This window comes from Crinia signifera, chromosome 6 (assembly GCF_055691185.1).
Source record: "Crinia signifera chromosome 6, ASM5569118v1, whole genome shotgun sequence".
Classification (NCBI taxonomy): domain Eukaryota; kingdom Metazoa; phylum Chordata; class Amphibia; order Anura; family Myobatrachidae; genus Crinia; species Crinia signifera.
Window position 1 is genome coordinate 38,981,515 of NC_139222.1, and position 26,523 is coordinate 39,008,037.

General features: G+C 47.4%; 1 protein-coding gene across 2 annotated transcripts; it reads left to right on the forward strand.

Moving 5' to 3' along the window:
- The first annotated feature begins 5 nt into the window (after positions 1 to 5).
- On the forward strand, positions 6 to 26,303 carry LOC146007574 (gastrula zinc finger protein XlCGF66.1-like). 2 transcript variants are annotated; one of them, XM_083146035.1, is made up of 11 exons: positions 6 to 58; positions 3,050 to 3,176; positions 7,591 to 7,737; positions 9,082 to 9,205; positions 9,293 to 9,386; positions 10,682 to 10,793; positions 11,565 to 11,662; positions 12,029 to 12,141; positions 15,288 to 16,221; positions 16,717 to 16,874; positions 20,001 to 26,303. In XM_083146035.1, exons 2-6 carry the CDS (start codon positions 3,156 to 3,158, stop codon positions 10,692 to 10,694), a joined length of 399 nt encoding a protein of 132 aa, XP_083002161.1. In that variant the 5' UTR covers positions 6 to 58; positions 3,050 to 3,155; the 3' UTR covers positions 10,695 to 10,793; positions 11,565 to 11,662; positions 12,029 to 12,141; positions 15,288 to 16,221; positions 16,717 to 16,874; positions 20,001 to 26,303. The 2 variants fall into 2 exon arrangements, 1 of the variants encoding a protein (XP_083002161.1); XR_014444356.1 differs by lacking the exons at positions 7,591 to 7,737; positions 9,082 to 9,205.
- The last annotated feature ends 220 nt before the right edge of the window (positions 26,304 to 26,523 follow it).

Here is a 26,523-nt window from a genome sequence, read left to right on the forward strand (position 1 = left end):
GCCAGGGGGAGGAGTCTCAGCCGACCAAACTGCCTCTCATTTTGTTTCCTTTCCTCAGGTAATAATTCCGCTCCCTCCGTGTGAGTGAGGCGGCCATGCTCGTCATCTGAGGGGATCAGAGTGTAAGCTCTTCAGGTGAAAAGGCACTGGTGATGTGTGGTGGGACATAGTAGTACAGTATGTGCATAGTGACCATAGGCATTTGGTCATCTCTATATGTATGATATCAGCAGTCAGTCCTTATGGGGAGGATTCATGTATGCACAATGGTGTGTGGAAATGCAGAAATTGGGGAATTGTTAAATCCTAGTGGGAGTTAAGGTGCCCATACACTAGTAAGCAGAGAGCTGATGTCATCTGCTGCAGTGCTAGGTCATTATAACTTATTTGGTTGACCAATGAAAATACAATGTGAGGAGAATGGGTCCTGACAATTGTTTATGCACAGTATCTCACCCTCTGTATTGTGAGGTATGGGAATCTATTGAGATAAAGGAAGGCACAGGAGAGTGACCATATCCGATATATTTAGATATCAATAATTCACCTCTGTAACCAAATAACAACATGCATGTAACCCTGTGACAAATATCTATCAGATATAAGTGCTGATAAACTCATCTCAAGTGGAGATTAAACCCCCAAGAAGGGAGGTGAACTAAACCCATCTTGACTGGTGACCTAATCTCTGAGAAGGGCCACTAAATAAATATATTCCTCTCTTACAAGGACCCAATAAAATCACAGTATCATTTGTAACCAGCCTAAGGGAAACTCTTTTTAAATCCCCTTTAAACACCATTTTCTTTCTTCCGTGCACTTGCACGTCACAGTATATGCTGTGTGTATGTATGTCAAAGAATTTTGACCCCCTAAAAATTTCACAAGCTATAGAAGGAGGTCCCCCTGTGGGATTCCATGTGCTAAAAAATCTGCACAAGACAGTTTTCTATCATCTTTTTAGTGTAAGATACCAATAAAAGTTTACATTTTAAATATTTCAGGAATATCCTTTCCTCTGACTATTTCCTCTCTGAAATGTCTTCTCCTTTGGGTGTGCATCCACCGCACAATTCTTTCTCTTTTTAGCCGTTGTCTTGACCTTATTGCCCGCATAGCAACCTTCGCCAAATTATATCTAATAAAGGCGATTTGAAGACTAATTCCCATTACTATACAAGGGATATACTCCAAAAAAAAGGAGTGTGTGGACCCTCAACCCCGCTCCCCCCATTCCCCTCTTATCTGAGATATGGGAATGCCCAGCTTTTCTTTAGTGTGTCCCCATGAAAACGCTGGCTGTTCCCATGGGTATGCAGGCGGGCCGATGCCTGCCATCGAATGATTTGTCCTGCTGTGGGCACATGCGAAGGGATGTCTTCCTAACACCTCCCCTTGCATGGGGAGGGCAGGTATTTGGCGGGGCGGTGACACAGGGATGGTGTCAATCAGAATGACCCCCTAAGTACTCTGGCGAGATTGTTCCTGTTGGGATAGGACCTATCTGGTGGTCAGTGGCCATGAGCTGTTATGTATGTAAATGCTGCTAATGGTCTCTGTGGCCCCTAATGTCAGTATATAGTTACAGGTGGGATTCCTTGTAGCCGCTTATGTCCTAGACTTTATCGCTTCTTCGCTATTAAACTTTGAAGTTGGCCAAAGTAACACATTCCCAGCCTTCCTCTTCCTTTTTCTTGTTCTTCTATCACGGCTGAGGTTTCTGCTTGTTGCTAGATCTTAGTGTGGTGGTTCCCAACCTCTGTACCCAAGTACCTCTCACAGCTCACGTTTTCTAGGTCTCCACGTAGAATTGCAAGTGAAATAATTAGCTCCACCTGCAGATGTTTTAAAATGTGTCCGTGAATGAGTGCATCTGTGCACCTGCTGGGTGACCTGGGAAACGTGAACTGTTTGGGGTACTTAAGGACCAAGGTTGGGAACCAATGTCTAAGGTGCGCATACATCGAGCCGATTTGAGGCCAATCAACGGCCGGGCCAGTCATTTCAAAATATTCAGCAGTTGCTTCCTGCCGCCCTGCAAAATGCTGCTACAAGCTCCAGCAGCCGCCACCGCTCGGATGGACCGCACTGCCCTCCCCCCGCCACCGCAGCAGCTCTCCGGGAGAACTACATGCAATTAAACGCATGTGATTTATTGCATGTAATAATGGCACATCAAGTGCCAGATCGCACGTGAGCCTACTGGGAAGCTGCCCCCCCCCCCCCCCCCCCCCCCCCCATAATCTTTTTCACTCTCTCCCTGTCCCCTTTTCTGTCTCCTCTCTCTCCCATGCTCTTTTTCCCCTACTTCCTGCCTGTCGCTCTCTCTTCCTTGTTGTCTCTCCTCTTTCTCTCTCCTCCGCCCCTCCCACTCTTTTCCTCTATTTCTATCTTCCCTGCCCCATCATTCTTTCTATTTTCCCTGACTACCCCTCCGCCTCGCCTCTCCTATCGGGTAAATTTACTAAGATTTGCTCCTCTTCCTTCTCTATCCGGCATATCTCTCTCACCTTTTTATCGTTCCATCTTTTTCCATGAATTGCTCTCTCCTGACTACCCTTCTCTCCCACTTTCTCGCTCCCTTTTTTTTTTTCTTGCTCCTCTCTTCTCTTTTTTTTTTTTTTTCAATGAGCGCAATCACTGTCGTAATCTGAACGTCTTTAAACCCCTTTCACACCACACCCAATAACCTGGGTTATTGTCAAGTCAACCCAGGTCGAGGTGCGGCGTGCAAGTACCAAACCTAATAACCCAGGTCGACCAACCCGACAATTGGACCCAGGATATGAAACGGGTTAAACCCACGTCACCCTATGTATAATGGTCGACCCGGGTTTATGTAAAAAGGATCAGACCCGGGATCAAGGTGCCATGTCTGACGCGGCTTTGCGATGTGAAAGCGGTATTAGGCTTGGTCTCAGGAACATCTGAGATGCGCTCACCAGGTCTATATGTCCGGGGGAAAAAGACGGCTTACTGGTCACTGAGTGTTCCATATCTGGGAAGTGTTCTTTGAGTAATCTGTGATCTTTATTATATTTATTCCTAGACCTTTCAGCTGTGAGCTGCACAGTCTATATTCTCACTGAGTCACTCAGGATGGACAAGGACAGCAGTCAGAAGTCTGAGAGGATATTACACTTCACCCTGAGATCATGTATCTGCTGACTGGGGAGGTGAGAGGTTCTGGGAGTTTCACATGGACACTATATGGGCCAAATGTAATAGGGTGAGTGAGAGGTTCTGGGAGTTTCACATGGACACTATATGGGCCAAATGTAATAGGGTGAGAGTTTCAGAGTGAGAGATTTTGGGAGAGTTTCCCCTTTTTTTTTAAAGCAGCAATCAATTACACTGCAAGACCAGGTTGATTTTGCCATGTCATTGATTGCTGCTTTCAAAATCATGGGAAAACTCTCCCCAAATCTCTTGCTTTCTGAAACTCTCACCCTATTACATTTGGCCCTATATATCCGTAACCATACACAAGGACCTGAGTGAGGTGGTGGTGGTGTGGTGTGTGTGGGGGGGGGGTGACACTGTACTGAATAAACGCTGTGATAATCGCGACCACAATGCGCTCGCCACACTATATATCAGTGCGTTATCCATGCGATATATCGGCCGATATCGCATACGATATATTGGCCGCCGTTAAATTACACAAGTACCCTCAAAATTAATAAAATCCACTGTGAGAGAGGTGAGGGGAGAGTGCTAATGTGGTGAGGAATAATATAATTATATCTCCAGGTTGTGTGACAAAATATGTTTAGATGGTACCGTATGATTAATGTGCTGGTCAGGTTATATATCTGGGATCTCTGTTACAGATAGAGGCCGGTACGCCATAAACACTCTGATTGCAGAGCATCTATTGATGTTTTCCCATTAAAGGAAGGCTGCAAAGCTATTTTCTTCATTGAGGCCTGCAGGAGCCATGGAGTTCAGCAAAGAGATGAATTTGGTTTCTTGTCGGAGTAACTCCCTATCTTTATTGCCCCTTCTGAGACCCATGTGGACCCTGTGCATTCCGAAGGCTTTGAGTCCTCCAGGTTTGCTTTGGTGGAATGTTAGAAAATGCTTTGCAATCGTCCTCAGGGTTTTCATGTTTTGTTTATCCCTCGGTGCTGATACTTGCAAGATGTTCAGGTATACGCTGCTTCAGGGGTCTTATTGCTTTCCCTATAGATGTCAAATGACAGGGGTATTTCAGATTGTATACTACACCTGCTGTTTCACATGTAATGTAGTCTCTGATATCCCATGATTTTCCAAATTTATCTTGGAAGGATGTGCTGGTGATCCTAGTCGGGCATGCCTTGCATTTGCCACATTTGTATGATTCCTTTTTCTTAATCATAGGTGGGTTTTTTTTTTTTACAAATGACTATGAACTAGTATGTCCTTCATATTGCTGCTATGCCTCCAGCTAATCTGCACATGGTCCTTCATGATGTTGTTGAGGTCCTTTTTAGGATTCACACGTGTTTATTCAAGATATTGCAGATCTCCTTCCATTCCCGGGCAATATGTTCCAATGAAACGGACTGTATAATTTGGTCCTTCAAGGATTTTTGGGTGGGGAATGAGTAAGTCATCTCTGTTGGACTTACCAGCCTCCTTGTCAGCTCTCCTAATGTGACGTTTACTGTATTTTCTGTCCATCAGCATTTTTCCCAATTGTCCTGCTCTCAATTCGTATACTCCTGCCTGGGAGCAATTCCTTCTGGTTCTCAGGAACTCACCCTTCGGTAGACCTTTCAGTACAGGTGGAAAGTGTGAGCTGTCATGGTGTAATATAGAGTTGGTGGCTGTTTTCTTCCGGAATATACCTGTTGAGATATGACCATCCTTCTCGATGGTCAGTCTGAGATCCAGAAAGGTTACCGTATCCTGGCTCATATCTGTTGTTAATTTCAAATTTAGATGATTGTTGTTTAACACAGTGATGAATTGGGTGAATAGATCTTTCTCGCCCTCCCAGATAAACACGCACTATGTTCACCTTGTTTGTCAATGTCTGTATGTTGTTTTTTTTTTAAGTATATCTAAATAAAGGCTATATTTTATTTTATGGTGATCAATTTTCTTCGCATGTGTCACTCGACGTGATGCACGGGATCGAAGGTTGAATGTTACATCGATAGCTGCACATAATATTTATCGAATTGCATGTGGTTTTTAACCACATGCAATCGCTCTCCATGCGAAGTGCGGTGATGTAGTCAAGAGGGCTTTCGGGCATTAGTGTAGCGGAGCGGGCAGGTGGCGGGCGACAGAATTTGAATTTTTTTTTTTTTTCTTAAAAGACTGGGCGGCCCTCTGATTGTAAGGCTTCTCAGCCAATCAGAGGGCAGCCCAGTGTTTTGAAATATTTTTTCAAATTCTGCCACCAGCTGCCCGTCAGCCAGCCCTTCTGCTGCCTGCTCTGCTACACCGATGCCCACCAGCCCTCTTCAAGCACCCAATGTGTCATCGCATTTGATTGCACAAGTGTTTGGGCACCATAACCGTGACCACTCTTAACTCCTTTAATGAAATTGGTCTTAATAAATGAATGTCGGATTCTGGGAGAGCTTTTCCACATCCACCTGATGCAGTCCAACCTTGTTTTCTGAAAGGCCACAACCAAACATCGCCAAGCTTGTAGATGTACTAGTAATGTACCTAAACTACCCTTTATATCTGCCATGTACATATGGATGTAGCTTGCAAAATTATTGGTGCTAATATTGTGACCTAATCTTTAGAAACCGTTTTATTACAAATTTGAAAGCACCTGACGTATTTCTGTTTCTTTATAAGATGTTCAATGATATTGTCTTTTGTGTGTTAAACAGGGCATTTTCTTTTTTTTTACATGGGACTATAACATTTTAAACTGATATTTTAGAAAAAAAGATTATTGTAGTCATATTTGTTTTCCTTTTTTATTTTTGTATCTATTCATGCATATCCCATCTAATGCATACAGCTCTGTGTCCACACTATAATAACCCTTTTACACAACCGCAAAACCCCGGGTCTTCGGCGGGTCAGAACCGGGTCAGCGACAGTGTAAATGGGACACGCCGTGTCCCTTTACAGGGGACTTCTACCCAGGTCCTGGGTAGAGGGCGGTGTAAATGGGTACGCCGGGTCAGATGACCTGGCTCCCATTTACATCAATGGGGGACGTCCAACCTGCGGACCGCAGGTTGGACGGGGAGGCACATATAGTCTGTGCTGCTGTCTGCTATACCCTGCAGCAGCATAGGAGGTGAATGATGCCTGTGTGCGGCATCCATTCACCTCCCGGACAACGGCTGGGGGGTGCACGGGGGCTGGGGGCGCCGTGCTGTGGGTTGCCCACAGCACGGCGATCAGCGGTCCCGGTGTGGATGACCGCAGTCCCAGCGCTTGGAGATGATGTAATCTTCAAGCTCCGTCTACACTGTGGGTGGGCACCACAGTGTAAATTCCGGATCCGATCTGGCTTGGATCCTCCTTCCAAATGCCGGGTCGGATCCGGAATTTTTGGTGTAAAAGGGATATTATGCTCTTCTCTATACCCTTCTCTAAGGGTCACACGTTGGCCTCTTTGCACTCTATGGTACTTTAGGCCCGATTCAGACCTTACCAGGCAGCAGATCACAGATTGTATCAGTGCCATAGGGTTTCATCTGAGGAGGAGTAAGCTGCCGCCCAAACAGAAATATTAAACACCCCTTGCAATATTGCGAATGGACCACTAATCGCAATCGGATCAGATCCACACGCAATTCCCAAAACTTTAAACAGACTTTGTCACCTGTGGAAATGTGAGTAAGACGGAGACGGCCACTAATCTGCGACTGAGACCGGTGCTGACATCTGAAGGTGCCCAAACACGGTGCGATGTGTTGTAGGTGCGATTTGAACTATACAATGGTGTCGAATTTGTACAATTTGAACGTCAGTGCGATTTCCATTGTATGCCATTTCAACTGCATACAATTAGGACTAATCTACATTATGTAATTAGTTCATATTGTATACAATGGGCTACAGCTGTCATGGGATGCGATGCGATTTAGTACAAAAAGTACTGCAACTACTTTTTGTACTATACAATTTAAAGTACGTGGGAGTGCGCATCGCACATAACTGGTGCGATGTGAACTACATGCGATGCGTTTTGAACTTAAAAGCCTACCCTGAAAATGCTTTGAAAAACGTCAGCGTATATTTGACACACCCAGAAAATGCCAGGTTCTGGCCCAGAGACACTGGCTTCACAAACTGTGTGATGATTGCGTTTTTTTACTTGCGCATGTGCAGTCGTTTGCAAATTGCTGAATTAGGCCCATAGTTTTTTATCTGCACAGCTGTGTCCATGCATCAGCTAGATGCTACCAGATATTTTCAGAGTTTCAGCAGGTAGCTGTTCTCAGATATAGTGTCCGTGCCTCAGTCTTCTCTGGATACAGTCACATACAGTATAAGGAAGGGTTTTGTATTTTTAAAATAGACCCTTCTTTGTATTATGCACAATTACATAAAAAAAAACAACAACAACTATGTATGAGAAGTTTTATATAGCTATTTAATGTTTCCTTAATTAAACAGGATTACTCAGTAGTTAGGAAGACATCCGGTGAGCATGTGATACCCTCCACCATGGAGCCCACACCTCACGCACTGTTACATGACAGACTCCATGACCAGAAGATATTGGAACTCGCCAACAAGATCGTTCAGCTTCTGACTGGAGAGGTGACTGATGGGAATGGGACATTATACAGTAACACTGGGGGATGTGACCGGAGAGGTGACTGATGGGAATGGGACATTATACAGTAACACCGGGGAATGTGACCGGAGAGGTGACTGCTGGGAATGGGACATTATACAGTAACACTGGGGGATGTGACCGGAGAGGTGACTGCTGGGAATGGGACATTATACAGGAACACCGGGGAATGTGACCGGAGAGGTGACTGCTGGGAATGGGACATTATACAGTAACACTGGGGATGTGACCGGAGAGGTGACTGCTGGGAATGGGACATTATACAGGAACACCGGGGAATGTGACCGGAGAGGTGACTGCTGGAAATGGGACATTATACAGTAACACCGGGGGATGTGACCGGAGAGGTGACTGCTGGAAATGGGACATTATACAGTAACACTGGGGGATGTGACCGGAGAGGTGACTGCTGGGAATGGGGAATTATACAGTAACACCGGGGGATATGACTGGGGATGTGAATGCTGGGAATGGGACATTATACAGTAACACCAGGGGGATGTGACCGGAGAGGTAACTGCTGGTATTGGGGCATTTTACAGTAACAATGGGGATGTGACCGGAGAGGTGACTGCTGGGAACTGGGCATGATACAGTAACACTAGGGGATGTGACTGGAGAGGTGACTGCTGGAAATGGGACATTATACAGCAGTGGTGTCAAACTCATGGCCCTCCAGCTGTTGTGGAACTACACGTCCCAGCATACCCTGCCATAGTTTTAACAATTCATTTTATAAAATCTGTGGCAGGGCATGCTGGGACCTGTAGTTCCACAACAACTGGAGGGCCATGAGTTAGACACCACTGTTATACAGTAACACCAGGGAAGGTGTCCAAAGAGGTGACTGCTCGGAATGGGACATTATACAGTAACACCGGGTGATGTGACCGGAGAGGTGACTGCTGGGATTGATACATTATACAGTAACACCGGGGGGTGTGACTGGAGAGGTGAATGCTGGTATTGGGGCATTTTACAGTAACAATGGGGATGTGACCGGAGAGGTAACTGCTGGGAACTGGGCATTATACAGTAACACTGGGGGATGTTACCGGTGAGGTGACTGCTGGGATTGATACATTATACAGTAACACTGGGGGGTGTGACTGGAGAGGTGAATGCTGGAAATGGGACATTATACAGTAACACAGGGGGAGGTGACTGGGGAGGTGACTGCTGGGAATGGGACATTATACAGTAACACCGGGGGGATGTGACCGGGGAGGGGACTGCTGGGAATGGGACGTTATACAGTAACACCGGGGGATGTGTCTGGGTGATGATGGTATCATTGTATGTGTCAGGTTCCTATAAAGTGTCAGGATGTTACTGTCTATTTCACCATTGAGGAGTGGGAGTATATAGAGAGACAAAAGGGACTATACAAGGATGTGATAATGGAGAATAACCATCCCCTCACATCAATGGGTAAGAGGAGACTTTAATTTACTATAAAAAGAACAGGTATGAGGGCCACACAAAATATTACATATATTACTAATTCGTGTCTTACAGATGGAGCCAGTAACAGAGATACCCCAGAGAGATGTCCGTGTCCTTGTTATTCACAGAACTGTAGGAAAATTGCAGGATCCCACAGGAGAATCAGGTATAATTCTATATAATCTATACATCACGTGTGTGTGTGTGTGTGTTGTACACTTATAGTCTACTGTATTGTCTCAATCAGTGATCGCGAAAACCCTCAAAAACTATGGGTCCCTGGGACCCCTCACTTACAAAAATCGGGGTCCTACTTGACCTTTTCTGAGTCCCAACGGAATGAAGCCTCCTCTCCCCTTCCCCAGCATGGCACATACAGAAGCCTGCTCCTCTCTTCCATATGGCATATACCCTGAGCCAAGGGCCAGCCTGAGCCTATTTTTTTTTTTTGTTTTTTTTGGTAAGCAAACATAAATTTGGGCACCCCCAAAACTGTGGCTATTGTGGGTGGGGGGGGGGGGGGGATCAATTGGCAATTTGACCACTCACATAAAGCAAGATGCACATATACTAGAAAAAGGCATACTGTCGGAATAGGGACACCTGTACTGCACCGATCAGTATTGTAAAAGTAATGGCAGCAGGAACAGGAGGGATAGGGTTAGTGAAATCCCAGCAGAGTCTATAGGCTCCTCTCCTACAGGCAGCTCTGCCTGTTAAGAGTTAATTGGTGAGCTGCAGCCTCTCTGCCAGCCATGCAGTGAGGGGAGGAGGGGACAAGTGGGCCAATAACAGCCAGCACTTAGAGCCTGGAGGAGGTGACAGTGACACACGAGAGCAGCACCGCGAGGTAGGAGAGGAGGAGGGAAGTCTGCAGCCTGAGTCCTTCTAGCAATAAATCCCCTTACATGACACAGCCAAGCAGCCTGCTAAATGGACCACGCACCCCTCTTACCTCTACTTCCTGCCCGGGTCTGCTCCGTCCTCACTCACACCTCCCTGGTTCTGGCCCCCAATGCTGGTTTCAGTTCCTCGTGCTCCGTCCTCACACCAGCCGCAGCTGCTTCTGGTATTGGCTCCAGCCGTCTGTTGTTGAGGCGCAGTGCAGGAGCCAGCTTACGCGACTTCCGTACACTGCTGCCTATGACTCTATGGTGACAGGGACCCTTTCATTTTCGCACCCAGCAGATGTGTGAAGCGGCCATAAGTCACGCTGTGTCTTCTCCACGGTCGCATCACAACTGAGGGGGAAATAGATCCCTCCGCCCTTGTCACACACATTAACACGGTGTGCATGCCGAAATGGGCGGAGCGGGTCCCAGGGGACCCAGCCATTCATAAAAAAATGAGTCCCTGGTGCTCCAAAGTGGGTAAAATACTCGCTATAGCGAGTATTTGCGAACCCTGTCAATTAATAATGAACATTATTCAAGTGTTATTTTGTTTGTTTGGGTTATTTAGTTTGAAGATGTGACTGATGTTGTGGTAGAAGATATGGAGGAAGAATAGATGTATGTGACGGGTGATCAGCAGTGTAAGGTGGAGGAGGAAGTCCCTACAGATATCAGCACAGGTGAGTAATACGTATTACAGAAAATAGTCTCCTCACATCCTGTCACTGTGTAATTCACTCCCAGGGCTCTGACCAGTCTCTTGTGTATCTCAGACATTAGGAACCATTGGTCCTCATTCTAGTTGGATCGCTCCCCTGTGCATTTACACAGGGGAGCGATGTTTTGTGACTTGCCATGCTCATAAACATTTGTGCACATGTACAACCTTTCTTATGTGAGCGGGTGTGGTGAATTGATTATCCCATTCGCACCTAGCAGTGCCCCATGAAAACGCTGGGGTTCCCATGCTGATGCGGCCTTGATGCTGGGGTCAGGCAGCTGATGTCAGTGGATGTCAAGCTGCCCGCCCGCTTCCCGTACAAGGGCGCCACAGATCTCAGGTCAGCAGAGGCTGTCCTCGATCTGCAAAAGCCTGCAGGTTTGCTTTTCCTCTTTGTCATGTCAAAGGCACTTAGGGGAGAATCAATTCTTCGCTGAGGAACACGTTCTGGTGGCGGCTTCCATGCGTTCCAAGGCTGTTTCTGCTCACAGATTATGGAGACCTGAATCAGCCCATTGTAAATGGAACGCAGGCTGCCACTCAGACCACATTATTGAGATTGGGGCCTTCCCGATATATCGCTTTCTTCTCATGCTGAAATGTCATTTCATTGCAGACCAGGGTTTTGTGGAGGCCGGATGTGTTGGGAAGCTCACTGGGTATTGGGGATGTGGGGAGCCTAGACTTAGAGTCACAGATCTACCCCGTCACACTGCTGTGTCTCCTACAGATGGACCCTGTCCCAGAGATTACCCAGAGAGATGCCCCCGTCCCCTTCATTTACTAGATGGTACAGAAGAGAATTACAGGACCCCAACGGAGGATCAGGTAGATTAAATATGGGTCCGATGTACCATGCTTGAAAAGTGATAACATGGAGAGTGATAAACCACCAGCCAGTCAGCTCCTAACTGTCATGTTCAAGCAGTGGTTGAAAAATGCCAGGTAGGAGCTGATTGGTTGCTGGTGTATCACTCTCTCCATTTTATCATTTTTCAAGGCATAGTATATCTCGCCCTATATCTGTATAACGCCGTTCAGATATATCCATGATACACACGGCCTGCAATATATCAGCCATTCAATTGTACGGCCGATATAACGGCCATTGTGTACTCACCTTTGTACACGGATGTTCTACTGTTCAAGCTTCATTATAGAAATCTGAAATAATGAAGTGTTTGTATTGTTTAGGGCAAATACCTGACTGAAATGAAGGTACAGTAGATCTTATGGCAACAGAAGAGACGTTTGTAGGGGTGACCAGCAGCCTAATGAGGAGGAAATCCCTGCTGATATCAGCACAGGTGAGTAATAATCACTGACTACAGACTAGTCTTACACATTCTTCTTGTTCAGACACTGCTACAGCTTCTTATTCTACACAATCATCTGTCCGTACAGACTAATGAGGGAAATGTATCTGCCCAGTGTGGGAGTCAGGGCACATCAACCCCCTATGAGAACCCCTTCTATCATGCCACTGTGTTACCTGCCCAGAGATTTGTTCAGTCTCCTCCCTGCACTCTACAGTGTATCTTGGACATTTATTTATTTATTAATTAACAGTTTCTTATATAGCGCACACATATTACGCAGCGCTTTTCAGAGACATCAGCCCTCTTTACATTATATTACTTCTGTTATGTCTCTTATGGGGCCTACACATTCTCAGAACACTCAGCAAGATCGCTCAGCACACAGCGATGTGTCAGCGTTGTGTGCTGAGCAATCTCTCAGGGCCAGTGATCTCCAGTGATAACAACACTGCCCCTGACACCAGCAATTACAGTAGCTATCTTTATGACCCCTACACACAGAGCGATGTAGGGGCAATTTCTAAGTGCTCTAGTTAGAACGCTTAGAAAATGCCCTCAAATTGCCCCGTAATTTGGGTTTTGTGGTTGCACCAGCTAGTGAGGCTGTAGGGGTGCAAACAGTAATTTATCCGTCCCATTGCAAAATATTCCATTGCAAAATATATAAAGGCCCCTCCTAATGGCAGGAAATCTCTCTCAGGGCCTAACTCAGACCTGTGAGCAACAATTAAATTTTGCAGATGGACAAAACCATGCTGCACTGCAGGTGGGGCAGATACGCAGGTGCAGAGAGAGTTAAGCTGTGTACACACGGTGCGATTCTGCCTATCGATTTTGACTACATAGTTAGAATTGCACAGTATTCACCCCCTGTTTAGTCAGTAACTAAATTGTGCAGGCAAGTCTGGCTTGACCTTCTCACCTGTAGAATGAAAGATAGTCTAAAGTGCAGCTAGCCAAATCGACTAGATTAGATTTGGGTGGGATGTGCTTGAACTGTAATCTAAATCTCAGTGTAAGAATAAAGCAGCCAATATTTACCCTGCACAGAAACAATAGAACTCCCCAAATCTAACTCTTTGCACCTGTTACACCTGCCCCTCCTGCAGCACAGCAAGGTTTTGTCAATTTACAATAATTGCAGCTTTGTTAACAGGTCTGAATTGGGCCCATGGAAACATTAGGCAGACCAGAGTTAGCCGCACCCCCACTTGTGGTCCCCACAGCAGCTGCACCCACTGGGCCTTAGGTAGCCATTTCCTTGTTTTCTTTATTATTGCTCTGGTTGGGCAAGTCATGTTAAACAGTTGCAGGCGTGAGCGTCTTTTAGTGCGTATTATTCACAGTGCTGTGAGTAAGAATTGCATATTCTGCTGATTAAAATGACATGCTCCATTTATTATTTGAATTTAGTATCTGCAAATGAAATTCTACAGAAGTGTTTTCCTTTCCACTTGTTCATCGTATTCACATTGAGATTCAAATAGGCAGTTCTGTATATAGACTAGATAAGGAAGGGTGCATCTGTTGGTCTCCACTTTGATGTCCAGTGTAGCTGTGTATCCTGCTTCTTGCTGTGGCTGGGTTTATGCAGTGTGCTGGGGTGACATACCTGGGTATGAGAGTCTTCGCCCTCTATTTAACCCTGCATATTGTGCAACACCAAGGCATGGACCATTGTAGAATAATGTCGCCAGGCTTGGCTGTCAGGTGCCAAGATTGCACTTTACAGGATCTCATTGTAGAGCATAAACTCTACAGGCCAGAAGACGTAACACATTATGTAGCGCCAACCTTCTGCTGTGCTGATCTTTTACTAAAGCTTGATTCTGACAATGTTGGTCTACCTCCCCATACCCTCCAACACGACCCATTGCATTCGGTACACAATGCTCTGCTCCTGGACTTCCCTGGTAATGTATGATTGCCAGCACCTGTGTGGAACTAGGTCATTGCCAAGAAGGGTGTTTCAACTCAGGTGATGATAATCATACATTACATTACCAGGAAAGTCCAGGAACGGAGCATTGTGTACCGAATGGAATGGGTCATGTTGGAGAGTATGCCTTCCTGTGCAGGTAACTCCGTAACTATCCCTTGCTATAGGATATCTGCGCAGATGGGCTGGGTGTGATGCACTACTATACTCTCCCAGTTTGCTGTCTCCCCTGTAGTGTCTGAGATCCCGACAATCCTAACAGGGTCGAAATGCCGACAATTAAAATGTTGTTAATTGTGTCGGATGTATAGGTCAAGATCAGGGCTGGGCAACACAGGCCCTCCAGATGTTAGTGAACTACACATCCCAGCATGCCTTGCATCAGTTTCAGCATGGCCACATAGCAAAACTAATGCAAAGCATCCTGGGATATGTAGTTCACTAACATCTGGAGGGCCGGTGTTGCCCAGCCCTGGTCAAGATGGACACAGTATAACTCTACCGTGTCCCCTCACATGGATCGCTGTGCTTTGGGCACGGTGCCTCGCTGCTCTAGGCACACCATTATAATGCCCACTTGGATCGTGAAGTAGGTACCAAGTCATTTTTCAAAGAAAAATATCATGAAAAACTCATGTCGACTCTTGACCTGTCAACACTTTAAATGTCTGTATTTTGACCGTGTCAGCATTTTTAAATGTTGGCATTTCGAACGTGTTGGGATTTTTACCTTGTCGGTATTTTCGCTTTTGGGAAATTTACTCTTGAGAGTTCCCTAGATATAACAAAGGAACAGAGAGGATTGTTATCAAAAGGGTATCTATGCTAATGACCGGTTCATCCTCGTTCCATCCATCACTCCAGCTGCTCGGAGCTTCCTGCCCAAAGTCATATGGCAACATTTCAAAAACAAAACCTGTACACAGTACTACTATTAGGTTCTGTCTATAACCCTCACCCTGCACAGATATAAGATCCATGATACAATCCGTGCCAACTGAAGAGGGTTCCGCAGCTGGGTCATGTTGCTGACGGGGGGTCCTTTCTGCTGTTCTGTAAATGCTTCATGATTATTTGTGATCTGTAAAAAGAAATAAAATCATTATACATTGTGAACTTGGAAATAGTATGAAGAGATGTTACTGGTTAATACAAAAATGGATTAAAATTCTATTTTCTGACATTTTATTTGTAGCAGATGGATGCACAAGCAGGTATACCTCCGAGGGCGGTCTCCTTTTATCTCCTCATTGTATAATAGAAAATAACAGCACACAGGATTCTCCAGGAGACATCTCTATTACTCTAACTGTACATCCAGTGGCTCACAGTACAGATATATCATCTGCTCCCTCTAATTGTGGCCCTGTAAACTCCAATATTGCTACACAAATGACTGCTCATAGACATGATAAATACTTTCCCTGTTCTGACTGTGGGAAATGTTACACAAGGAAATCGCATCTTGTTGCACATCAGAGGCATCATAACAGGGAGGAACCATTTCCATGCTCTGAGTGTGGGAGATGTTTTGCTCAGAAATCATATCTGATTATACACGAGAGACTTCACACAGGTGAGAAGCCATATCCATGCTCAGAGTGTGGGAAATGTTTTCCAGCATCATCAAGTCTTGTGAAACATCAGAGAATTCACACGGGAGTGAAGCCCTTTTCATGATCGGAGTGCTGGAAAAGTTTCATATTGAAATCCCGTCTGGTTCTACATCATAGAAGTCACACTGGAGAGAAGCCATTTTCATGTTCTGAGTGTGGGAAATGTTTTACCAAGAAATCTGGTCTCTCTAAACATCACATAATTCACACTGGTGTGAAGCAATTTTCATGTTCTGAGTGCGGGAAATGTTTTTCACAGAAATCAAATCTCGGTACCCATCAAAAAATACATAACAAAAGATGAGCCGATGGAGATGAAACGCATCATTGTAAATATTTCAGTTGCTATTTACAACAGCGATTCTCCAAATATGAGCGGGATATGACAGCATCTAATACATTGATGGGGTTCACCAGGGAACATTGTATGCAGAACTGTACGGCTTCTATGCCAGAGAGACAGTCATTTGTATTGAACGTCAATGACACGAGAATGTTTGGAAGCTAATGTGTGTAAGTGTCACAAATCTTTTACTGTTTTTCATCAATATGAATGTTACGTTCTTATTGCCATTGGAGAGTACATTTCAGATGGGTACTGAAGATGGTGTTTCCCTAACTGTGTGTAAAATAAATCCATTGTATGCCAAACAAGAACCCTAGACCAGGCATGTCCAAACTATGACTCTCCATCTGTTGTGAAACTACAAGTCCCATCATGCCTTGCCACAGTTTTGCTATTAGGGAATACAAAACTGTGGCAAGGCATGCTGGGATGTGTCATTTCACAACAGCTGGAGGGCCATAGTTTGGACATGTCTGCCCACACCCAAAGTTGGTAATGTCTTTCGGGAGCCCATTGCCTCTAGGGAAAGTACATGATTCTTTACCAGACAGTAGGTCCAGATTTCCTGCTCTGGAAGCACAGTCAGTCCTGTGAGTCCGTAAGGGGATTACACATCACCTCAACGACCAACCTGACCCAAGACTCCCATCTCTATTCCACAGGTCACGTAGCCAAACAGACAGCCAGGGAGGAATTGTAGGTAATACACAAATACCTATTAATTACCCAACATCGGTGTCGGAGCTGGGGATATTCTGGGAGCCATCAGAACGCTGGCCAAGGTTCGTTCGAGTGTGGACCATTGTTTCAGCGCAGCAATGTAAGTGAATCGCATAATAGTAAGGGAGATGGAGGTGATCCTTCTGCTAGCACAGAACCAAACGCTAAAGCCTGAAGGCCTCCATACACTAGTGAGATTTGGTCTGATTTGACCCGATTCTGATTGATCGGGCTGATAAATCGGACCAAATCTCATCCAATCTGATGCGCACGGTCCGTGTGTATCGGACTGGAGTCGGGAGGTTGGATGGGCTGCACATAAGAAAAGTCTTGTGTAGCAGGGGACCCTGGGAGCCAGCAGGGGGGATGAAAAGTGGTGGGTGGGGGACGCACAGAGGCAGTGAGTGGACGTGGGTATGGGTAGCCGGACAGCAGTGTTCTCGGAGAGCCATGCAGGGGAGCCGGGAGATGAGGTTCGAAAGAAAAAACCCATACCAAGTGCCAAATCGTGTCAGAGCCTTCCCAGGGAGCTGCCGTGAATTAAGGTCTGACTTGTCCTTTGGAAAGTTGGCCTAATGTATGGGGACCTTAACAGTCAGACTACTCCATCCAGAAATGGTGTCAAGTTCCTTAATTGGTGTTTATAGCAAAGAGATAATTTAGGAATATAACCCCCCCCCCCCCCCCCCCACCAACCCTGGTTGATTTGCCAGGTTGGTCGACCCATGTTATAAGCTTTGGTGCTTTCACACTGCACCTCGACCAGGGTTGACGTGTAACCAACCTGCCAATTACCCGGGTCCGAGATGCGGTGTGAAAGGGGTATAAATGTAGGATCTATGGACGGACAGACTTTCTGGCAATTGCCGTAACTGCCATATGGCCTGGCCGGTCCGGGGCTTAATTAGAAGAGGAAGCTTCCTATTTTATGCAAAACACATGCGGCAGTATCTGGTTGGTAGATCTAGAGTCAAAAGATGGTCAATAGGTCAACCCCAAACTGTCAACAGATCTACCAGTGCAAAAGTTAGATGAACAGGGGTGGACACACATTGGCTATGACTGTAACTGGTAACCTGTGCTGAGTGCAGCAGGAATGGCACCTTGCCCCAAGTGTGTAGAGCAAAGCTTGGCAAGCAGAGCACTCTGGCAAGGGTCCATGCTTTCACTAGTTTAGCTCAGATATTGTGAAACCTACAGAATGAAATCCAGGTCGACCTATTGTCTGTCTTTTTACTGTAGATCTATTGAAGCACTCCCCATGTGAGAGTGGGAAACCCTTCGGCCGGATCGGCTACAGGTGGCCGGGGCTGTTTTGTCTGCAGTCCCCATCACCTCATGCAGAAATTAGTTCTTGGGCAAATAGCTACTTCCTGTCATTTTTTTTAAACCATTACCTGAATGAGACTGTAGTGAACTGGTACATGAAGTATTCATTTCCCTCTTGGGTGTTATGCTATGTTTCGAAAAAGGGTATTCTGTTTGGCCAAAAGGTATTATACTGGCCAAACACACTTGTAAGATATATACATTTTTTTTCAGTTTTGCATATCTTTTTTGTATCGGCCATTTACTGATGGTCACTGTGATGCTTTGTGTGTTATATTGCAGTCACTGCGATGTTCTGTGAACTGTATGGCGACGTTGATATTTCATAGTAACATTTAGCAGTCGCTAGGATGCTCTGTGGTCTGTATGAAGGTCAGTGAGATGTTGTGGGTAATGTATAGTGGTCGGGATGCTGGGCCTGATTTATAGTTGCAGTTTTGTGATGCTAGGCTGCTCGCCGGGTTCCTCCCCATGATGTGCTCTCTAAAGTGCCAGCGCTTCACTACAGAAAGAAGCACTTGCGCATTACCAGCTACCCCCTGAAGCAAAGACCGTCCAAGTTCTAGGTTGCTGCATGTGATATGCAGCCGGCGCAGCCTTCCCCGGAGCGGTCTGGACACTCCTGCTTTATCAGGACCACTCCCACAAAATGCAGCAGCCTGTAACACAGCGTTGCTGCCCCTGACACTAAGATCTCCTGTGTTCTTAAGGCCCCCATACATTAGGCCGACTTGTCCTTAGGACAAGTCGGACCCAATTCTCCTGTGAGCCGCCCGGCAGCTCCCCGGGAGGCTCAAATACAATTTGGCACTTGATGAGCCAGTTTTTACATGTGATAAATCGCTTGCGATTTATCACATGTAAAACAAATGGGGAGCTGCAGGGCGGTGAGGAGCAGTGGGGGCGGGCGGCGGCAGTAGTGGGGGCGGGCGGCGGCGAGTGATGCTGACCTGGCCGGGCAGCTGTGATCACAAATAGCAGCGCTGCCGCTGCGGGATGGGACGCACAGTGGCGGCTATTAGATTTTCAAAATACCTGTCAAATGACCGGCCGTTCTGTGATTGGCTGAGAGAGCTCTCAGCCAATCACAGAACGGCCGGTCATTTGACAGGGATTTTAAAAATCTAATAGCCACCACTGTGCGTCCCGTCCCATCCCGCATCGGCAGCGCTGCTATTTGTGATCACAGCTGCCCAGCCAGGTCAGTGTGTCTGCCCGCCGTGCTCCCCCGCCCCCCGGTGTCTGCATGCATATGCCTGACAGGTGGGCAGGCATATGCATAGCATACAGGGAGGTCGGATGATCTTATGTGCTGACCGTCCGACCTCCCTGATCCGGTCCGATGCGCACGGGACCGCGCATCGGATCGGATCATACATCACACACCTGCGATTTTGGGGCGATTTCATCCGGTTATCGGCCCAAAATCGTATAGTGTATGGGGGCCTTTAGTGTCAGGGCTCACACATGCATGCTTCAGCATGCGCAGAACTGCAGTAATCATGGAATAGCACTTCTGTGTCCCAGTCTGAGTCAGACCCGTTACGTTGAGTCGTGGAGTAAGAGGCAGGAATATGACATGTTAGATTCAGCCTGCTCCTTGTGTACATCCGCTTTCACTGTTTGTGGACTTATTATTACAGACCCTCCTATATGCAAAGGCCCCTCCCTCTGTATGTGAGACTTTTGCTGGAGGACCCAGAAAGTTCTAATAGCAGTGCGCCAGTTTGCAGACCTTTTCTGATATGTTCAAGTAGGGGAACCTCAAATATCACTTTTCACATTTAATACATGTGTGATATGCTGTTTTCCAACTTGCTGCTACCTCTAGTCTTTAATGGTGCTATTGCTATGGTCTGTTTTATGTCATTTTAACACCTGTTTCTCTTTTATACAGGATTTTGTGTATCAATGTAATGAAATCTCTCCCACCATTATATCATGACTGTTGGTCCATGCATCCACTGGAAAACCAAAATCACTACTGTTCCGTGAATATGTGAAAGCTGCTCCTCATGACGGGTACTGTGCAACTAGATTCCAAATGAATTGTTTATAACATTGTATGATGAGTTACGTGATTGGACCATGTGACCGGAGCTCTATGGTACGCATCATTTTGTTTCTGGATAACCATGGAAATCCAAGACAACGCCATGCTCATACCTGTGTCCCCTGGTTCTACATTGCCAGACAGACTCCCTTGTATACAGGTTACCGTGGCAATAGAGATGAGTCATGTGACCAGGTGTGTCCTGAAATTGATTGGATGCTCCTTCAGGAAGGTTATGTGTATAAGTTGCTATGGAACTGGCTTCTTAGCAACTGCTGTTTTCTGATTGGCTCCTTGTCTTCATGTTAGGATGGGTTGTTTTTATTAGTCAAAGGACTCTGTATAGTTCGGTTACAGCGCGCAGCATTGTTTGGACTACTTCAGGGCAGTATTATAGACACACTTACCTGCTCAGCCTTGAAAAAGATCCAAAGCGCGAATAGAAACCCGTTGGGTGGTCTCCTAAATGACTGTGTAAACTCTAATGGCAGAGGGGTGTGGCAGAACCAGGGCTAATTCTGTGACTGGCACCTCATGCTGATTAGAACGCGCTCTTACTCCTTCTAAAAGCAGTGGCACAGATGGTTACCTGTACTTCTTGGAACACATTCAGATTTTGTTTAGCCTGGTACTGTTGGCATGACAATAACCCGGGTATGACATTGATTTGCGATGTTACAGGGGTATATGGGGTACAGAAGAAAAAGGGAGTGGAGCGAGGAAAGGCGAGGGCTTCATAGAAAAAGAGAGTTGTGAGAGCGAGGGTGTCAGACAAAGCGGGGAGAACAAGGGAGGGGTGCGCGGAGGTGTAAGAGTGTGAAGGGGCCTCCACATGTGGCGATGTGCCGCTGAGCGATCTGCCAGGGCCAGTGTTCTCCGGTGATGCATGATGTATATCGCCGGGTGATAATGCCGTGCATTGCTATGGCTCCTACACACGGAGCGATTTAGGTTAATTTTCAAAGCAATCTAGTCAAATTAAGTGAGATCACTCAGAAAATGACACAATCGTTACGTGTGAAGGCCCCACTAGGGGGGGGGAGACAGGAGCAAGAGATTGAGTTTCAGAGAGAGGGGGGTGTCAGGAAATAGAACGAAAGTGTGTGTCAGGGAGAGAGGGTGGAGACTATCAGAGGGGGAGGGAAGAGCGAGGAAGTGTGGGGAAAGAGGTGGGGAGAAGGTAGTAAGGAAAAAGACTAGGAGCAGAGAGATATAAGAGGTGAGACGAAGGGAGGGGGAGTGAGAGAAAGAGGGACAGACAACAAGCGGCAAGAGGGGATGAGCTGACAGGAGGGCAAGTGGGTGAAGTGACGGGGCAAAAAGAGGTTAGGTGATGGGTGGTGAGAGGGTGAGGTGCCTGATGGCATGAGGGGGTGAGGTGATGGGGTTGAGGGAAGAGGAGGTAATTCACATTCCACTGGGCTCTATGGTTCTCCGGCGGCATGCTACCTGGCTCCAGCGCTCTCTTGCTTCCTAGTGGTGGCTGTCCGTGCTCTCCTGTAAGAGCACCAGCGGCTGGGGAACAGGAGAGCCGCAATGGGCAGCGCCGGTTGCTAGTGTGCTTAACCCGCTTTGGTCCTTTAGCCGCAAATAGCGGCTCTTCACCAGGCCGCAGGCAGCACAGAGCCCCGGGCTTCTCTCCAACATCACTGTGGCAGTGGCAGCGGGGTCCAATGAGGTGTCCGGCTCAGCCATGCTGCAGATCACAGCACATGGGTCACGCATGGCGGGTGCTGCGCACGACCTCTGCCCAACCATTATCCTTCTTATCTTGGCTTCATTTTTTTAAATTTGAGTCCTGGGTCCCCAAATCGGAGTAAAATCCATGCTGTAGGGCGTTTGTGCGATCATTGTGTATGTTGCAATTTCAAACACTCTTGCTTCTATTTATTGCAAAGCTCTTTCATGTAGAATGTATGATCCGTGGCACAAAATACATAGGACAAGCATATAGTGTAACCCTTAGCATGTATGGGGTTAAATGGAATAGTTAACTGGTGTATGCCTCCACCCAAGTTTCAGTAACCAATCACCCCCCTCCTTGTATTAATATGAAGCTCTGCAAATTTCAATTAGATTGAAGCAAACACCCAGAAGGCACAGCTTACAGAGCCTCTGTGATGCCACCCTGCCGAATACCCGCCCTTTTTGTGTTAGGCAGACACATCCCCTCACATGTGCCAGCTTTATTAAACAAATCCATAATCCTAACCAAACAATCACAGGGCAAGGGAAAGAAAGTGAAGCGGTGCGCTCTGTTCTTGCTAACGTACCCCTCGGCGTGTCCGTTCCACAGCTGTGGGTATGCGGCCACGCCCCCTATAAATTTGGTATCTCCTGGGCCAAGCCAGCCACCGGCATGTGACTCACGTGAACACGCCCCTTACCATTTTTGGGATCAGCTACCATCCGCACCTCACCCTACCTGGCACGCAACCCGTATAGCCCCTACCGTATTAATGCTGGAACCAGGCGTGGTGCCGCCTAATGGTAAGTATGCGAGGCATTCTGTAACTCCCCACATTTCCTGCCTTGTGCAGGTTCTCAGTGAGCTGGAGGAGGAGACGGGTGTTAGTAAGTTATTGCACTGGTTCCTGTGATGTTACCACCGCCACTGGTCTGACCTATGTCTTGTAACTGTCTGACCTCCACCTCCCTAGCCCATTTATTTCCTCTACGGAGCGACCCTGGCTTGCGGCGGATGTCGCTGCGTCAATCCTGAAGGAATGAGTACTGTACCTGCTGGCGTTCCAGCCCAATGCTGTGACGCATCGCTTAAATACCACTGCGAACTGGTACCTGGTGAGGGCCATCATATCTGCGTGAATGAGTAAGTTCTCCCCTCCAGCTGGCCTGACCTCTTGAAAGCCCTGAGCTGCCCTGACGGGGCACAACATTGGGTCCCGGTGCCTGGCCAGCTGTATCCATCTCCCTCTGCCAACCTGATCTGTTTTTGACCTGTCTGCATTCACCACCACATTCCCCACAAGCAGGCCGCTCCCCCAAAAGTGATGGTAAAGGCTGCTGTGAACAAATCTGTTTCGTATTTGCTGCTGCACGCTGCTGTTAAGGCTCGCATCACGCTACCGAGCCTTTCCTCCATTTATGGCTCACGGGGATCCGGCCTCCTAGGTTCTGCTCTGGCCCATCCCCTCGTCACTGTGCGCACTACAAAAGCCTTGGTATTGTCGCCTTTACCGAGCGGCTTGGAAAAGAAAGCTATTCCCACCAGCGTGGTGCTTGCCGAGGAAGGACAGTAAGAGTCGCAGGGGTTCCCGCTTCTCTGAGGGTCACCCCCCTTGGAACTGCTGCCATCTACCCCATTCTGCCCTATAAGCTTTCAATGTCTTGTGTGCCAGGGACCTCTCCACTAACTCGTTTAGACAGGCTCGATTATCTGCCAAAGATGGGATGGGCAAGTTAAGCCTTTCCCCTGCGCTAGCGGTGCTGCTGCTCTAAACACCTCTTACCTGTGTCGCGGTAACGCATCTGCAATCACATTCTGCTCCACGGGCACGTGCTTTGCCCGAAATGAGATGTTCTGGCGGAGGCACGCCTCCACTAAGGCCCGCAACAATCTCACTACTACTCACTATTGTCTCCCTGTATTGTTCATTTGTACGGCGCTGCGAAACACTTGTGGCGCCTTATAAATAAAATGATAATAATAATACTGGGGGTGATGAAGCAGACTGGTTGTTTATGGCCTGCATCACCCCCATGTTGTCACACCAAAACAAGATGCGTCTGTTTGCCAACCTTTTCCCCCAGATGCCTATTGTTACCACAATGGGAAACAACTCTAGCGCAGCCAAATTTTTGGGCAGGCCTTTCTGGACCCAGCTGACTGGCCACACTTCTGCGCACCATTCGCCCTGCCAATTTGCACCAAATCCTGCTGACCCTGTTGCGTCTGTAAACATCGCCAAATAGCCGTTTGTCTGTGCTGCGCTAGGCGATATGCACACCCCATTGAACTGCTGCAGGAACCCTTCTCATACCAACAAATACTCTTTCAGATCCCGGCTGATGCGTATGAAATGATGCCTTTTTGTCACCCCAGCAGTGGCCCTTTCTAACCTCCTTTTGAAGATTCTGCCCATGGGGATAACCCGGCAATTAAAATTGCGCAGCCCCAGCACTGATTGCATCTTTTCTAGGGTAACCTTGCTGGCTGTAGCACAGGCGCCTACCTCGCTGGAAAGCGTTTCTGCCTTGTCGGCCGGCAACCTGCACTGCATCCTCACTGTGTGTATTTCAATCCCTAGGTAAGAAATTAGTGGTTTTGGGCCCTCTGTCTTTTCAGCAGCAATGGGGACCCCAAAATCACCTAGCATAGCTTCCAGCTCCTGTAGCAGGTGCCTGCATTGTGCCGGCCCTGCCAGCAAAAAGTTGTCCAAATGTGCCACTACCCTGCTCCCTGTTCACCTTACCAAGCACCATTACAGGAATGTGCTGAACGTTTCGAATGGCGCAACCCATGGGCAAGCATTTGTCTATGAAAAAATATCCGTCAAAACCAAGCCCCATGAGGTAGAAACTATCAGGGTGCAGGGGAGGAACCTGAATGCAGATTTGATGTCTAGTTTTGCTAGCAAAGCCCCTTTCCCCTGTCCTCTCACCGTTGCCTGATCGAAAGACTGATACTGCACTGAGCACTGTTCCTGAGCGTCATTTACCGATACCCCTTCTGGGAAAGACAGGTGCTGAATGAGCCTAAATTTACCTGCTGCTTTTTTGGGCACCAGGCCCAAGGGGGAAATCACCAAGCCTGGCAATGGAGGGTCCTTGAATGGGCCCGCCATTTTCCCTAATTCCAATTCCTTCGCTATCTTTTCTCGCGCTGCCTCTGGCTATGTGCAGATGGAACGCAGGTTCCTACTGCACACGCTGAACAAGACGGGCTTTCTTATGGGATCCTGAAGCCCTCCTGCAACAGCTTGGTCTCTGCCTTTCTAGGATATTTGGATAGCCGCTCCCAGATCCCCCCCTAGCCTCACTGGGCTAGGTGCTTTTACCAGTGACTGTCGCTCCAGGTACTTTGTCCCCGTGCTGACCTTTCTGCTTATAGCAATCCTTTGCTGGGTGATTCACACTGCAGATTGTACATGATTGTTTAAACTTACCTGGTGCACCCTGCATCAATAAATGAGTAGCATTTAAGCTTGTCATGTTTGTGCGTGCTAGGCCTCCCTGCTGACTTCTTCATTGCGCCACTTTTCTCTGCCAGAGCCTCCGATTGCGTCCTAAACCATAGCTCCATATCCCTGGTGCCATGCTTGATGGGCTTATGTCCCTGTGACCTAAGCCTAAAGTCCTCATCATATTTGCACCAAGCTTGGCCCCCGCAATCGTTGTGCGTGTTATATATAAGGCTTGACATATTTCACCATGTTCATCAGCACGTCGGGATATGGTTGCACGTAACAGCTTGCGTACACCAACATTCCCGTTACCCAATGCTGTATAGTTTTGTACGATTAATTTTGCCAAATATCGCTGCATCTTTCCTTCTCCCTCCACCCGCTCTCAGTAAGGGAGCCTATGTCTATAAAGTCGCCGTTCACAATCTGTTTTTTGAGTTTCGCGGGGAAGGTGTGCTTCTAGTGGGCCCAGCGCATGATCTGCTTCCTCTGCCTGGTGCAAGAATCCGGACTTCACTGCCTCGGCTTGCCCTATTTTACTAACAGCGCGTCAGCCCCTGGTGCTGCTAACTTCTTTTTCTCAATATTTTTGCGCGCCAATCGCAGCCTCTCCCTCAGCTCTTTGCACTTCGTCGTCCGTATCTGACTCGCTATCCCCTGCAATGCTCTGTTTGTTACCGCTGTGCGCCAATAAACCTGCACCTACGCTATCACCCGCGATGCTCTGCTTGCTACTGCTGCGCGCCACTACCCCTCAGTGACGTGCGGTGAGGTTAGTGGTTGGTGAGGCACTGGCTTGGTGGAGTCAGCGACCAGGGGGTCTGGGGGGAGGGCTGGGTCCGGGTTGCTTCTGCGCTGACAGACAGGTGTGGGAGCTGCCGTCTGCATAAGCAGCAGAGAGACCGGCAGAGCAGCTCCTGCCTGACAGCGCAGAAGCAACCCGGACCCCAGCACTTGCCACAAACCCCCTCGTCGCTGGCTCCACCAAGCCGTCACGGGGTCTGCCCATTGGTCTGCCCACATACCTCTTCTACTAAAAAAAAAAAAACCACTTGTGGCCAAATGTACTAGACTGTGTTCAGTGGCTGTGCAGGATGCCAGCTGAACTCCGAGTTTTTTTTAAGAGGGCAATCATTTACAAGAGATGGGTTTTTCCTTGTAAATGTCTGCCTCTTTAAAAGAACCTCGAGTTTAGCCGGCATCCTGCACAACCACTGAACACA

What these genes read in the sequence shown, in the direction of transcription:
- LOC146007574 (XM_083146035.1), top strand. Translation starts at nt 3,156, where the DNA reads ATGTATCTGCTGACTGGGGAG. An exon ending in TGTATCTGCTGACTGGGGAG is followed by an intron (nt 3,177 to 7,590) that starts GTGAGAGGTTCT and finishes TTAATTAAACAG; the next exon opens with GATTACTCAGTAGTTAGGAA. An exon ending in TTCAGCTTCTGACTGGAGAG is followed by an intron (nt 7,738 to 9,081) that starts GTGACTGATGGG and finishes TGTATGTGTCAG; the next exon opens with GTTCCTATAAAGTGTCAGGA.